Here is a 15027-nt window from a genome sequence, read left to right as displayed (position 1 = left end):
TTGTTTCTTTCTAAAGGTCGAGTAAAAGGATACGTGCTGTTGTGTTTGTCCTTCGAAAAAGTGCTGTACTTTGTGTACCTGTGCTTCACCAAAAAAAACAAAAAAAAAAACACACCATACGCACAATTTAAGTTTCAAACATTTACTCGATGAATAATATCTGTTGGAGGTAAAATAAATTAGTATTTAGGAGCCCTAACAAGGCCCCATGCTAATTGTGCTGCTCTCCTTACAGAGGCGCAAAATAAAATGAACATGACTTAATAGTACATAAAATCACTTCATTCATAACAATGTGAAACTGTACTAAAGCCTAGTGCACACTAGATGACAAAAGCTCATCGTCCTTTGTGTCTCATGTCTGCAAAATCAGCTCAAAATCACATGTACATGGATCTGCAGAAACAACATTTCAGGACCATTCCCACAATTCCGAGGAGAAGAATGATCTTGAAAGTGAAAAGAGGAAACAGGTTTTTAAATGTGCACTTGGAACTTCTTCTTGGTTATTTGTGGAATGTGCCAGTTGTTTAGTATTAATGAAATGCGATTTGAGATTTGATTTGTTAGGCTAGTGTAAGAGGTTTATAAAACTGCCTACTGTGAGTCAAGAAGATGTTTACATTATGCACACACACTTTCAGGTTTATATGTAGATGTGTTTTATAATCCTGCGCATACACAGTCACTGGCCCTTGATTCCTCAAACTCTGTACTTTGTTTACCGTAACAACAGAATTCCATTTCATCTAGGTTTAAAGTTAATGGTAATCTTGTTCCAAACACATTCAGACATAAGCACACAAACCCTGAGAAACACGGTAAGTAATTTCACAGTTCAAGTACAAATCCCATCACAAACTCTCCAGACCGCTTGAAAAAGCAGTATCCTTCCTGTGAAAACTACAACATGAGAGAAACATCCTCCCAGAACACAACATACACCCTGTAAAAAGACACGATCTATAACCTTCACTCGTTCCTATTTCATGAATTCAGTGTAGACGTCTTGGTTGTGTTGCAGGTTTTGGCGTAGAGTCCCAACATTTCCTGACTTCAAAGGAAGGGTGCTTCCAAACATTGCTTAAGATCCATATTCCTCTGAGCTGACAGTCTAAACGGGTGTGGTTACATTTTATCCTTCAAAAAGCGACTCAGCGTTCCAGGAACAATCCTACTGTTGCAACTAAAAGTTGCGCATCTTGCTTAAAGGTGTCGTGGTTGTAGAGCAAGACCATCCTCATAGAAACTCTTTCTTTGGGTTACTTCTTGGAATTGGCCCTACTATCCTTGTGCTTGCAGCCCAGGTCTTTAACCAAAAGTTCACCAAAAAAAAAAGAAAGACTCATTTTGGAAGGGGTTGCACGGTTAAATAAATGTCCTCTAGCTCCTTACTGGACATTCTAACTTCACCTTGGACCTTTCAGCCAAAGGAAAGAGATTATTCTAAAGGTGTAGCAATAGGGTTAAAGGGTCTTCAGGTGACTCATTCAAGTAAACTAGAGGGTTTGAATGTAGAGTAAGACCGTTCTCTCAGAAACTCTCCTTTCCTTGGGATAAATCTTGGAACTGACCCTATTATCCTTGTGCTTGCAGCCCAGATCCTTACCCACAAGTCCACCGAGCAGGACTCAAGATATCATTTGGAAGGGGATACATGGTCAAAGAAATGTCCTCCAGTTGGTTTTCTCCAATTAAAAACAGTCTTAACTTGGCTATTTTGGCAAAAGGAAAGAGATTGTTCTGAAGGTTTTTCCTATTAGGGTTAAAGGATCTTAATTTGAGTAACTAAAGTAAAAGAGAAAGGGGATGTAGAGCAAGACTATCCTCTTGGAAACTCCTTGGGTTTCTTCTACTTGGAAATAGCTCTCCTATCCTTGTGCTTGCAGCCCGGATCCCCAGCCGCCAAAAGTTCACCAAAAATGACACAATTTGCAAGGGGCTGCATGGTCAAAGAAATGTCTTCCAGTTGTCTTTGTTCCCACTGGACAGTCTTCACCTTGGAACTTTTGGGCAGAAGAAAATGAGTCTTCTATAGGTGTTTCTATAGGGTTTAATGTTCTTTAATTTAGTTTTTGAAGTAAAACAGGTTGGGGATGTAGTGCATGCCCTTTCTGAACTTGCATTCACCAACCTCCTATGTTCGCAATTGATGTTTGACAGATTTGAAGTCCGTAGTGGCTCGCAGAGTTCAGCTATTCTGTTGGCCCTCCAGAACTTATTTGTACTGACCCTACTTTTGTTCTCTGGAAGTCTCCGATTCTCTCGCTCTTCTTTGCCTTTCTATTGATCATCCCTAATGTTGGTCTCAAGAGTACTTGGTATTTGAGATCTTCTTCCACAATAGTGTTTTGAGGTTGTTCAGAACAAGGGAATGGTGCACTTCCATCTGTGAGGCAAGGCCGCTGAGAGTCACACAGGTGCGTAGCTGTTTCTCCAGGTCCTCCCTCAGGTCCGACGGCGCTCCGAAGAGCAGGAAGTCTTGCAGGAGCGCACACACCTTGGCCAAGTTGGGCTGCACCACCTCCACGTTGCACTGCCTTGCCAATCGGTCGCATGTTGCGGTACAATCCCGCCCGTAAGTGCAGTCGGCATTTGCCTCGCAAGTTCTCCCTCGCAGGAACCCCTTGACGGTTGCCTCCGATGCTACGCTTTGAAGGTCTGCCATTTTGAAGTCGTATTTTGCATTGTAGCCGACCCGCCTTGGGCTTGCGTCACATATGTAGAAGCTTCCGTATACGCCATGGAATACCTCTTCAACAAACTCTAGCAGGCCGATGGTGATTCGGGCTCTGCGTGGCCACGCAGGAGCAAGCCACTGGTTAAGAGCGACACCCAGCGCCTCAGGAAACACTGGCTGCAACCAACCGGGCACCTCCAGCCTGAAGAGGGCGCTGTGTGCTACGTGTTCAGTAACGTAAAGGTCTCCGCAGAAGCCCAGCAAGTGGGGAGCATGTTCTTTATCTTGCAGTGCCACCATTAAAACAAATTCATTGATCTGAAGCAAAGCCCACACAGATTTCGCCTCTGCCAACGAAACTTTACCATCACCGTTGACATCCGCCAGAGAAATCACACGAGTTACAAGAGTGCTAAGAGATGATTGCTCACCAACACTGTCCTGTGAATGAATGGAAAAGAGAGAAAGAGATTTTAGAACCTCCAATGTTTTATTTCCTAGACTAAATATAATTTATTAGTAATCCAAATTACAACATTTTTATATTGTTCATACATAAACTTTTTCACTAACCAGCCAATTTGGCTACTAAATATTTAAGTTTCCGGCCATTTATAACTTACACTAGTCAAAAAATAAAAATAAAAATTACTGAAATAAACCAAAAGCTTGCGGCTGACCACACTGGATGTGAAAAAGCGTGCATTGCAAATTACTTGAACTTTGTGTCAGTACGTCATAAATGGAACGAGGCATCAGTTTATTGTCGGGGATTTGTCATGTCGCGCCACATCCAGTTTAGACAGAATCACTGATCATAGTGGGTTCTATTGTATTTTGTCGTGCCACTCACGTCCGGTGAGTCTTCAGTCGTTTTTCGTCTCTTCGTTATTGCTTCAATGCAAAGGAGACTAAGTGCACCCGCCACACCGCTATTTGTCGGGTATGTTCAAGTAAGCTAGATGTGCGCAAATACTGTGCAATTAGACTGTATTTAATATCAAAATGACCCACAAGTTCAGTATTTGCACAGATTTGGCTTAAATGAACTTGCCCAATAAATTAATGACTGAACAATTTACGCAAAGTAACCCGCCAAATTGGCTAGTGATTTGACAGTATTACCCGCCACAGCTGATTTTTACCCGCATTTGGTGGGTTGGAGGGTATTAATTTCAAATCCTGTACATAAGTAATAATATATAACAAATTATTGAAAAAATAACTAAAAATAAGATGTGAATAGCAATTTAAATTGCCATGTTAAATGGCGTGATGAGAGCAACTGTATTTCCTGCAATTTTCCACACTTCATTGGGGGTAGGACATTGAAAGTCTCGTTCTTTTAAAAAAAAAAAAAAAAAAAAGTCAACAATAACCTTTATCTTACGTCACAGTCATGAACTATGATTTACTACTTTCTATTTCTAGTCAGAGGTGGGTGGTGTGTACGATTTCTAGAGAAGGGGATGTTTCATTCTAGAGAACATTTAATTTGAGAAAAATCTATATATTTGTGTCAGGTGAGATCATTGTCAGTATTTTTGGATTGTTTTCTTCTGAGATAGAGCGTAAATATAATTTGTCAATTTTAGTAGTGGCTAGTAGATATATAGATACAGATTAGCCTCAACATGAACCTACATGAACTACAAACCACAAAACCCATTTATATTTAATGAGATCTTTAAAGCACGGTCTTTATTAGCATTATGCATGTATACTGAAGCATGCACGGCCATTTACAGCACTTTGTGTGGGTTGTGTTTAAGTGTGTGTGTTAGTGTTGTTCTCCCCTGTGACACTGAGAGTGAGTGTATTGTTCTGGCTGTGACCTTTTCAAGCTCCTTCAGTTATTTTTGGCTTCTCTTCCCTGGTACCCCACTCCCTCCCCTGCTCTCTCCATTTTCACCCTCCTACAGGGGACCTTGAGGAACAGCCGAAAGCTCAGAGAGGGTTAGACTGTCTTATATCCGTTTCTGCTTTGCTAAGCAGGACATAAACATCTCCAACCAGTCACAACTAGAGCTGGGTGATATATTGAATAACCGTGATATATTTCTGAGCATTTGATTGGTGAATTCAATTTATCAACATTGCAAATCATTGCAATATACCATGTGTTACGTTTAAAATTGACAAAGATGGCATGAGAGTTGACAAGTTCAATTTTGGTGAAACTGTCCCTTTCAGAAAGCTGATTCAATGGTTCATTTGAGTCACATTTGTTTGTAATGTATTAAAATGCTTTTTTATCAATCAAAATGATTAAATAATATATGCTGATTTTTAGTGAATAACTGTGTGGAAACACTGATTTTAAGATAGAATCTTATTTGAATTAAACATTCTGAATCTGCTTGAAAACAATGGCTCTTAGGTTAAAATAATGGTTCATATTAAATGCACACATATAGGGACATCTATTCATTGTCGTCAAAAGATTGTAAAATATTGAGATACAATATTTTTTAGCTATATCTACCAGCCCTGGTCACAACAATTCAAGTTCAAATTAAAAACATCAAGATCTAGAATTTAAAGCGTTCTAGAACTAGAATATAAAACTGGTTTCTGTGTCAACTACAGGTCTGATTTATTGTTATATTTGTGTATACTGTGAAAAATGAAGAAAAACGTAGATAAAAAGACCTTGAGAAAGGAATGCAGCATCGCTCTGAATTCATCCATTGACGTTCCGCGGGTGGGTTTATCGTAGAGGCTGTTGTCATGCCGTAGTGGAGAGTCAGGACCGTTTTCTCCTCTCATGCTCTCTTCAATCCCACACTTCACCAATACAGCTTTCTCCTTCCACACAGCACTGTATATCTGCAATATAGTACATTACATAAAAATACATATTATGTGTGCCAAATGTAATTGTATATATGCCTTTTTTCACATTGTGACCAACAATGTAAAAAAATATATATATATTTTTGTTTTGTTTTGTGGCATTATTTATACATCATACTTTCCCCACATATTACTGTAATGTAAAAATAAATAAATAAATAAATCATTTAAACTGAAAAATATTTATACCTAGAATTTGTAGTAAATAAAGCTATGAACAATAATACTACTAATTACTTTAAAAAAACAAGCCAGCAAAATAATTTAATATATTGCCGTATTGACTAGAGCAAATTTTTATAAAAGCAAATATAAAGTAAAATTTTTAGAGGCATTACCTATTTTGGGAATAAAATTGGTATGGAAAATCATCATTTAAATATAATTATTTTTGTGCAAATCAATTATCTGTGTGTTTTTGAGAGTTTACCTGGTGCGTCGGTGACGTTGAAAGACAGCGTTGAAGAGACAGAGTTTTCTCCTCACAGAGAGACTTACACACTGACCCAGAGATAATACCTCTGCGATAATGATCACACTGAAACACACACACACAGGAAACAGACAGGCATTAACCACAAACATCTTGTCATCTTTTCTTGATTTAACAGCCTTGTGCCAACAACCGGAGGACAAACTGGCCAGTCAGAGGACAGAGGGCTTCATGACATCATGATGGACTGGCGCTTGGGCAGACGATGACCCACAAATGCACAGATCAGCCTAAAGGCAGCATATTACTACTTTTCATCTGTGTTCTCGCTTTTCCTTCTTGTTTTCATTTCTGATATCTACCGAAGTGTACTTTGCAAAACAAGAGCTGAAAAGGGCTTTTCCTCCGCTCGGCCTCACCAAGTGTCTAAACTACAACACTGACACACATATACAGATGTATATTCTAATGTTATTTTAAGGCTCTGAAAGCCAAAATGGTTTTTAAAGGGAAGGCGCATCAAAAAATAAAAACATTGCTCAAAGTGAGGTTTTTCACCAACTAGTACCTTAAAGGGATAGTTCACCCAAAAATGAAAATTTGTCATCATTTACTCTCCCTCAAGATGTTCCAAACCTGTATGAATTTCTTTCACACAAAATAAATAACAAAACGGTTGACAGTAGACATTGACTTCCATTTTTCAATACTATGGAAGTCAATGGGGACCAGCAACTGTTTAGTTACCCATATTCTTCAAAATATCTTCTTCTGCGTATAGCAGAAGAAATAAATGAATACAGGTTTGGAACACCTTGAGGGCGAGTAAATGATATCAGAATGTATTACATTTTTTGGGGTGAACTATTCCTTTAAATCTAGGTTTGGAATATAGTAGACAGGTTGTATGGCCAACTTTTATGGTACTTTTTTGGTTCATTTTGAAGCTTGACCACACTAGTTACGATGCACTTTAGTTGTTTTGAAAAGCACCATCTAATCTTTTTAAGAAAAACTATATGACTGTGAATGTAAATCATCACAGTAAGAGGAAGTTCTACTTTCCTGAGGGGTTTCTGTTTACATCCTGAATACAGAATTTGTGATTAAACGCAATCACACTGCATAATTAGCCTACTGTTACCTCAAAAAAGGGAATATTTAAGTTCGGCTTCCATAATGGCATAATTATGATCTGTCAACTCTCTTGCTTCCTCCTTTTAATTTTCCAGTTCCTCTCTCATTCTGCAGTTATGCACAAGGACTTCCTGTCAGTGAAATACTAGAAGGCAAAACAGCATAAATATTACACCATCTGTGTGTATGGACTGTATCTGAACGCACTGAAGTGTTTGTCAATCATCATGAATCATCCTCACACTCACTCTCTGTCTTAAACTGCAATGCAATAAAGTGACGAATCCTGTCTATTCCATGTTGGTTTCTCCTAAGTGGCGAGGAATGGTGCTCATGGGAAGAGATGTGCACCTAAACTCATGCATTATGGAGGATGCAGTGACTTACGATGAGTATGGTACAGACGTGTCCTCTGCAGAGCTCTGAATAAGAGGAATACTGCATATAGATCACCCAGCTGGCCACCAGAATCCCAAACCATGCCACCAACAGGTACTTGACCTTAACTGCAGGTAAACGGGACTGAAAGAGACATGATAAAACATAAATATACACACAACAATATTTCACACGACATATATAAGCTCTCGTTTGTATTACATTTTTAATGCAGATCTTATTTTCACTTTCATACATGGAAATAAATTGGATACATCTGAATTTTGCAAAGTGGCTTCAGTGTAAAAATCATGCCATTTTTATATCTTAACTCAACCTTTCACATATTTTGACTACATATTTCATAAAATTATTTATAATACTTAATACAAACTATCTTAAGTATTACACAGAAAGGAAAAATGTAAAAAAAAATTTAAATATTCATTTAAAATGAAAATTTAACATTTATTGATGTACATTAAGTCTCAAATGTTTTGCTTTGAACAGTGACAGCAGAAATGTAAGAAGGAAGCACAATGTGGTTCTACTTTCATATAGTAAGAAAACATTATATTGAATTACATTATGAAATGTGATGACAACGTTACGATGAATATGCCAGGGTGGGGTGTTTTATGCATATGTGGCATGTGCCACATTTAAAAGGTCATTTGAAAAACCTCACAAAAAAAATTTATTTGAACATAAAATCAGAATTGAGAACTTGGCTTGCAATGTGAAAGCAGCTTATGCTACTTTGAGTGACTGAGAGGGAGAAAGTGACAGAAAGAGATATTAGTGGTCATTAGCATGTGCCCTAACAAGATTAAATGTAGTCTCTTGGACAGTTTTCAGGTGTAAAAGGGCAGTGAATGCTGAAGGCAGCAACTGTTCTCTGTGCTGGAGTGGGAAAACCAGTGTGTGTTTGTGTTGTGTGACTGTGAAAACACACTTATCTGATTACTGCCTGTTGATACAGACAACTGTTATTAGATACCTAAATTCACTCAGTGTGTGTGCGCTCGCTGAAAAAAAGGCCTGAACACGCAATCCAAAAAACAACTGCAGCGCACTTTAAAATACATTCATGCTGTATAAACATGCACTGAAACCTTTAAAGGGATGGTTCACACAAAATCTAGCTGAAAATATCCTCAGGCCATCCAAGATGTAGATGAGTTTGTTTCCTCGTGGGAACAGATTTGGAGAAATTTTGCATTACATCACTTGCTCACCATTGGATCCTCTGCAGTGAATGGGTGCCGTCAGAATGAGAGTCCATCACAATAATCCACACCACTCCAGTCCATCAATTAATGTCTGGAGAAGTGAAAAGCTGCGTGTTTGTAAGAAACAAATCCATCAAGCCGTGTTTAACTTAAACCGTTGTTTCTGGACAAAATACAAGTCCTCTATATAATGCTTCCCTGAGGTCCATCCCCTGTTGTCCTCTCACATCAAAATCCACCCACATATTAGTTTAGAACTGTTTTTGCTTGTAAATTGTGTTTGATCTGTGCATATTTCTCTCCTGATTTATATGAGATGACTTCTGGAGAAAGTGTTATTTTGAACTCATATTTTAGCCAGAAGCAACAGTTTGATGTTAAAATGTTTTTAATGATGGATTTGTTTCTTACAAACATGCAGCTTTTTGCTTCACAAGATGTTAATTGATGGACTGGAGTGGTATGGATTACTTGTGGATTACCGTGATGTTTTAATCAGCTGTTTGGACTCTCGTTCTGACGGCACCCATTCACTGCAGAGGATCCATTGGTGAGCAAGTCATTTAATGCCAAATTTCCTGATGAAAAAACTAACTAACAGACATCTTGGATGGCCTGAGGGTGAGTACATTTTAAGCAAATTTTAATTTTTGGGTGAACTATTTCTACAAATACAATGAATGAGGCTTTCAAGCTTTAAAAGCATGCAAAAAGTTTTTTTTACCAAAATGTAATTAATTTTCCACCTAATTTACCACTTCTTGGCACATGCATTAAAGTTCATGATGTATGCATGAATTAATTATTCTTTTGAGCCCATCAATTTCAATGAATCCACTGATGTAGTTCTTAATTTCCAGCCTAAATGGTTTGTTCACAAATTGAACTGATTCGGTTCTCAAATTTATCAGTCAGTAACTTCAATATCACCCTGTTCCTCGCATAAAACTATTATATGGCTTCAGGAGACTTGCAATATGGAGTATAAGTCATATAGACTACTTTTATGATATTTTTATAATGCTTTTGCATCATTCTTGAAGACTGAAAACCTCAGTCCCCATCTACTGTAATTGCATGAGGGCAAATCCTACTAAAACAATAATTTTTCCTTTTTTGTGTTCTACAGAGGAAAGAAAGTCATACAAGTTTGCAACAACATGAAGGTGAGTAAACAATGACCGAATTTTCATTTTGTAGTGAGCTATCCCTTTAATAATGGTCTGTTGTCTGCTTAACCTGAGGAACTGTGCTTTTGTTTAACTTCAGGTCGAATCCCTGCTGTTTTCGTTCTCTTGTAAGAGAGAAACGAAAGATGCATTTGTCATCTGTGACATCTTCAGCGCAGAGTTCAGCAATGAATCTGACAGAGTTGACCTACACCATCTCAAACGGTCACAGTGTGCACTTACAGTGAGTGCACTTATGAAAGAGGGCTCTTAGTGCGGATCTACAGAAATACTGTCAGCATACTGTGTGCATTAAGCACTCTGACCAGCCGTGTGTGTGTGTGTGTGTGTGTGTGGATTAGCTAAAGCTGGAATTAACGGCGACAATTAAAATGACAATTCCTATTTCATTTGATTTATGAACATTGCCTTTTAAAAAAATCTGAAAAATGCAATAGATATAAAACAGAAGCTACAGTGATGTTAATGTATATGGATCACACAATGTATACTGTCACACTGGCTCACAAAGACATTATTTCAGAGTACAGTTATGCATGCATTTTCATTTTTTTTAATTATTTGATGCCTTTATATGTTACCTTTAACATAATTTTTTTTCATATTGAAAAGCCTATAATACGTTACTTTATGGCAGGTTCCCCCTATATAACCGGGGCATGTTGTCACAAAATGGCAACATATATAACATAAACTTTTTTTTTTCGGAGCAAAAATTTTTGAAATTGAAATATTTAATATATAGAGTAAAATGTGTGACAACTAGCCCTAGTTTTCCTTATCATGGTGCTGAATGACTTCCATGTTCATGTATCACGATATTATTTACGTAGTATTCATGGTAATACCAAGCCCAGGAAACACGTACCATGGTGTCATGCTCAAAAACATGGTAATACCATAGTACTTTTGTGTTATTTCGAAATCTTAAGGAAAAATATAACCAAACATTGTCTTTCTAGTGAAAAAGTTACCTGTAGACCCTTAGATAAGGGACAGAAGAGCACCAGGTGCACCAGCCTGCGTAAACTCCTCGGCATCTTCACAGTAACACTGATGATGCACAACACAAATAAAGATTGCTCTTCCAAACACGCCTTCACTTTCTCATCTCGTTTTCTCCATTACAGGCGGCGCTCCAGCGGTGTTCTCCAGCGGTGTTCTCCAGCGCACACAAGAGCGAAAATACACATTTACTCTTATTTTATCGCCATGTGCTTTCGTTTCGAGATGCAATCGGCCGTGCGATGGAGAAATATCCCATGCAGCTGGAGCTCAACTCAAGGACACGCGCGCACGCGCTGCATCCAGAGACGCGCGAGCTCCAGGCATCATCGTCGCGCGACGAGATGCGACGCGGCCAAAGATGCGGTAAAAACCAGCTCTGACATCTGCGCGTTATTTAGACCGAGGGACGTATTGTCTCCAAGATCGGCGCGAATCCGGTGGATGTCTGAGATGGTGCTGGAATGAGAATCACTGACGATCAGCTGGAGACTCGGCCTCTCTGCGACTCTACAAAGCGTCTTAAAGGGGAAGAGACCCTGATTTACGCTACCGACAGAAAACAAACAACACTGTCTCTTTAAATGTCATCTGACTACAACAGAATAAAGGGAAAATAGGTCTTCAAATAATCTTCAAATATCAAATAAAATACAATGAAAATAAGACAATTATACTTAGTTTCGATTTTTAAATACCTTTAACTTCTTTTCTTTTTTTTTTAATAAAAGAACATAAGAACACCCATTAACTTTGACCACAGACAATAGGATATAATTAAGACAAAATAGCTTTAAATGTGATTGAATACAATAAAATATAAAATAAAAATATATACATATCTTTGATTTTAAATACGTTAGGACAGCCTATAAGTAAGATCAAAACCCCATGGGGCTTACAGGGGAAAACAAAAATAGAATAAAATCCATTTAAATTGAATAATCAACAATAATGTTTTATAATAAAACAGAAAATAAGAGAATTACTTTAAATAAAATGGAATAGAAAATAAGAAATATCTATAAATTCAACCATATTTTCTGTACATTGGGTAATTAATCAATAATTATAAAAAAAACAGTAAACACTTGAGTATCACATTACAGTGTGCATGAATATATTTTTTTATTGAAAGGTAATATTAAAAGTAACCCTTAAAATTTGATCACAGACAAAAGATTATAATGAGGACAAAAAAAAAAAAAAAATTGAATTTAAGATTTAAATTTGTTCCAACAATGTTATAGAGTCCTTTTCATTATTGAACCCCTTTACATGTGACTAAATAAAATGAGAAAAATTCTTTAAATTCAGCCGTGTACATTGAGTATTTGGTGGTTGAAGTGTCAGAATAATTAATCAAACAGTAAACATCTAAAACATGAAAACACACAAAAATTCATTTAGATTAGTGATTTTAAGTTATTTAAAGATCAAGTTAAACTTTTTGGACATTTTTATAAAGCGTAGGCCACTTTTATGTTGTTGTACTATGAGTTTCTCTGGTTGCCCTTTTCTTATGTCAAGTCTTCACATACCTTCTATGGCCAGGTTTGTGTTTGAACAGGTTTGATCCTGCATGCGGCACTTTGAGAATAAATCATTATGCAGTGCAAAGACAGTGTACATAGTGTGTATGGTTACTGCAAGTGCAAATATAGGTTAAGGGTGATGGGGGTGTGCATGGACACTGTGTTTACTTCTCATGTGACTTTAAAATAATATTTTAGTACGTAGTATTTTATATTTCACATTTGCTTACTTTCAAAGAATTTTAAGTTGCATATAATACAGTTTTCAAGCAGAAAAGTTTGTGCAATAAATTCTTGCAATTCATGTTAAGGACAACAGAGGGCGATAAAGGTTCATAGACAATTTAGTTTGTCTCAAATTAGAAAGGAATTCAAAAACACTAAAGATGTATTTGTTTTTTTTGAAGTAGCTAATATATTTAATGATAAAACACCACTTCATGTTATATTTCTGGTCTGGATGACCTCCATATGAAAGTTCACACAGTGTCTCATCAGTGTGACAACATCTATTCTGGGACAAAGTTTAGCTCAAAATTGTCAGTGACATGATGTGGTTCCTTGAACATTACTCTCTGACGTCATGATATAAAGAAACTCTGCTGTGATTGGCTGTTTAACTCAGCTGAGGAAACGTCAGTTTTATGACATCAAAATAACTCTTTCCATATTAATCCACAATAAGATATTAATTCAGTGTGGTCGCTTTCATGTGGGTTCATATTAGAGTTCATAGTGACGTAATAATACAGTAAGCACTAAAAACCATATATACGCTTGCATTTCAGATGAATTGTCTGGGAATAAACACACACACTCTGTCACAGAGCTGTAACTGTGGTCAGGTCACATTTAAACACCTAAGTGACTCTGTGACCGCAGCATGAGGATCTGCTGTATCAGATTACACACCCTGATCAGCCTTTTAATCTTGTTAACTTCACTTTCTATAATCCTTAATCTGCCTATACCCACTTCTCAACACTTGGCATCATGAGTTTTCCTACAAGCATTCTAAAATTCCAATAAACTAAATTTTAGGCAAACTTCTCTTGCAATATAGCAGTGTTATTTTAATATAATTGAAATACTATTTTATTTTATTTTTATTTATTTTTTATTTTAATTTTAGTTGAAGTTTTAGTAATTTTATAAAGAAAACTAATAAATAAATTAAATTAAAAAATAATAAAAATATGTATTAGTACATCAAATTATTTTTTATATTTTATTTCAGTTAACATATTTTATTTCAAGTAAAAAAAAAATGTTTTTATGGAGTAATAACTCTGAATATAGCACATTGTGTTAATCTACAAACACTAAAGTATGTGTGCTGTGCCTATGGAACAACTTGTTTTTATTTAATGCGCACACAGTAAGTAAGTAAAGTATAAGTAAATAACTGAACTGGTCATTTTCTGCCAGGACATTGTCCAGTAATTTTATGGACATTTCCGTTAACTCTAAAACACAATGCAATCAAGTGCAAAATTCAAAGCACACCTGCAAAAAAATCAATATGGAAAATTCCTTCAAATTAATGCAGTAAATTTTTTTATTGTGCAAAAATAAGAATTATTAATGCACTGCAAATTTTTCAAATTTATTAAACTACAATCCTATTTTTTTATTTAAACAGCATGTAAAATACCCACATAGATAGTTTGCACAGACACCTTTGTCTTTTCCAATAAATAATTACATGTCAATACAAATCAGATGTAAATACTTTAGTTGAGTGGGATCAGTGCTCAGGACTTGTCCCTGTAACTTGATGGTCCTGTTAACAGTGAAGACAATTTTCATAAGAAACTGCACACTGCACTGTTCCAGAACGTTTCAGGCATTTTTTACACACTCCAAATGTTGGCACACATGTGTCTTTGCTCTAATAAAGTAGTTTCAGGTAACACTGCAACAAACACACATGACAGGGAAACACAAGCAACCAGTACCCGGAAACACACATGGGAGGGATTCAAACTTACAGCAGGAGCTTTTGTGCATAAAACAGAGCGTGGGGAGTCCGATTCATTTGAGCGAATCGGTTCGTTCGGACGGTTCACCGGGTCGACCAATTCATCCAAATCATCACTCAGTTGTTCTAGTAGTTAAGATTTTAGAAGCTCAAAAGTTTTTACACTAACAATGTGGCATGTAGTTTTAATTTTGCTTGTTGATACAACAATAACTTTATCATTTGACTACAAAAAAGCATTATTATACATTTCATCGTTTTTTTCATTATCAAAATTTCATATTATTATTTATTTGTTTTGTATGTTCATTATATTAAATGTATTTTATTTATTGCTTTGCATACTGCCAAAGCATACATATACATGCAAATAGTGACAGAAAAATGTAATAAATAAAAGAAAATTATATTAACAATGACTAATAATATAATAAATAAAGAACAAGATTTTGTGGTCTGAACGTATTTTTAGTATTTTATCATCAGGCTTATAAGTAGTATTTTTATTAATAAAATTACTATTATTAGTAGTAATTTTTTTGCATATAATATTGATAAAGCATACACACAAACAGTGACAATAAAATAAATGCATTTTTT

General features: G+C 36.3%; 1 protein-coding gene and 1 long non-coding RNA gene across 2 annotated transcripts; one reads left to right on the top strand and one right to left on the bottom strand.

The window, feature by feature from the left end:
* Positions 1–2306: 2306 nt before the first annotated feature.
* Positions 2307–11442, bottom strand: dipk1b (divergent protein kinase domain 1B). The gene is made up of 5 exons (XM_058758597.1): positions 10881–11442; positions 7494–7628; positions 5967–6074; positions 5333–5509; positions 2307–3121 (listed from the first exon to the last, which is right to left on the bottom strand). Exons 1-5 carry the CDS (start codon positions 10944–10946, stop codon positions 2309–2311), a joined length of 1299 nt encoding a protein of 432 aa, XP_058614580.1. The 5' UTR covers positions 10947–11442; the 3' UTR covers positions 2307–2308.
* On the top strand, positions 9249–10259 carry LOC131529087 (uncharacterized). The gene is made up of 3 exons (XR_009268001.1): positions 9249–9337; positions 9846–9882; positions 9986–10259. It is a non-coding gene; the product is annotated as an uncharacterized LOC131529087 (long non-coding RNA).
* Positions 11443–15027: the final 3585 nt, after the last annotated feature.

The sequence above is a fragment of the Onychostoma macrolepis genome, chromosome 21, assembly GCF_012432095.1.
Source record: "Onychostoma macrolepis isolate SWU-2019 chromosome 21, ASM1243209v1, whole genome shotgun sequence".
Classification (NCBI taxonomy): Eukaryota; Metazoa; Chordata; class Actinopteri; order Cypriniformes; family Cyprinidae; genus Onychostoma; species Onychostoma macrolepis.
This window is presented reverse-complemented; position numbering and strand designations above follow the sequence as displayed.

Excerpts from the sequence above, each read along its gene's own strand:
- dipk1b (XM_058758597.1), bottom strand. The coding sequence starts at position 10,946 with ATGCCGAGGAGTTTACGCAGGCTGGTGCACCTGGTGCTCTTCTGTCCC. Across the intron at positions 5,510-5,966 it reads CAACGTCACCGACGCACCAG|ATATACAGTGCTGTGTGGAA; the intron begins GTAAACTCTCAA and ends ACTATATTGCAG. Across the intron at positions 3,122-5,332 it reads TGCTGCATTCCTTTCTCAAG|GACAGTGTTGGTGAGCAATC; the intron begins GTCTTTTTATCT and ends ATTCATTCACAG.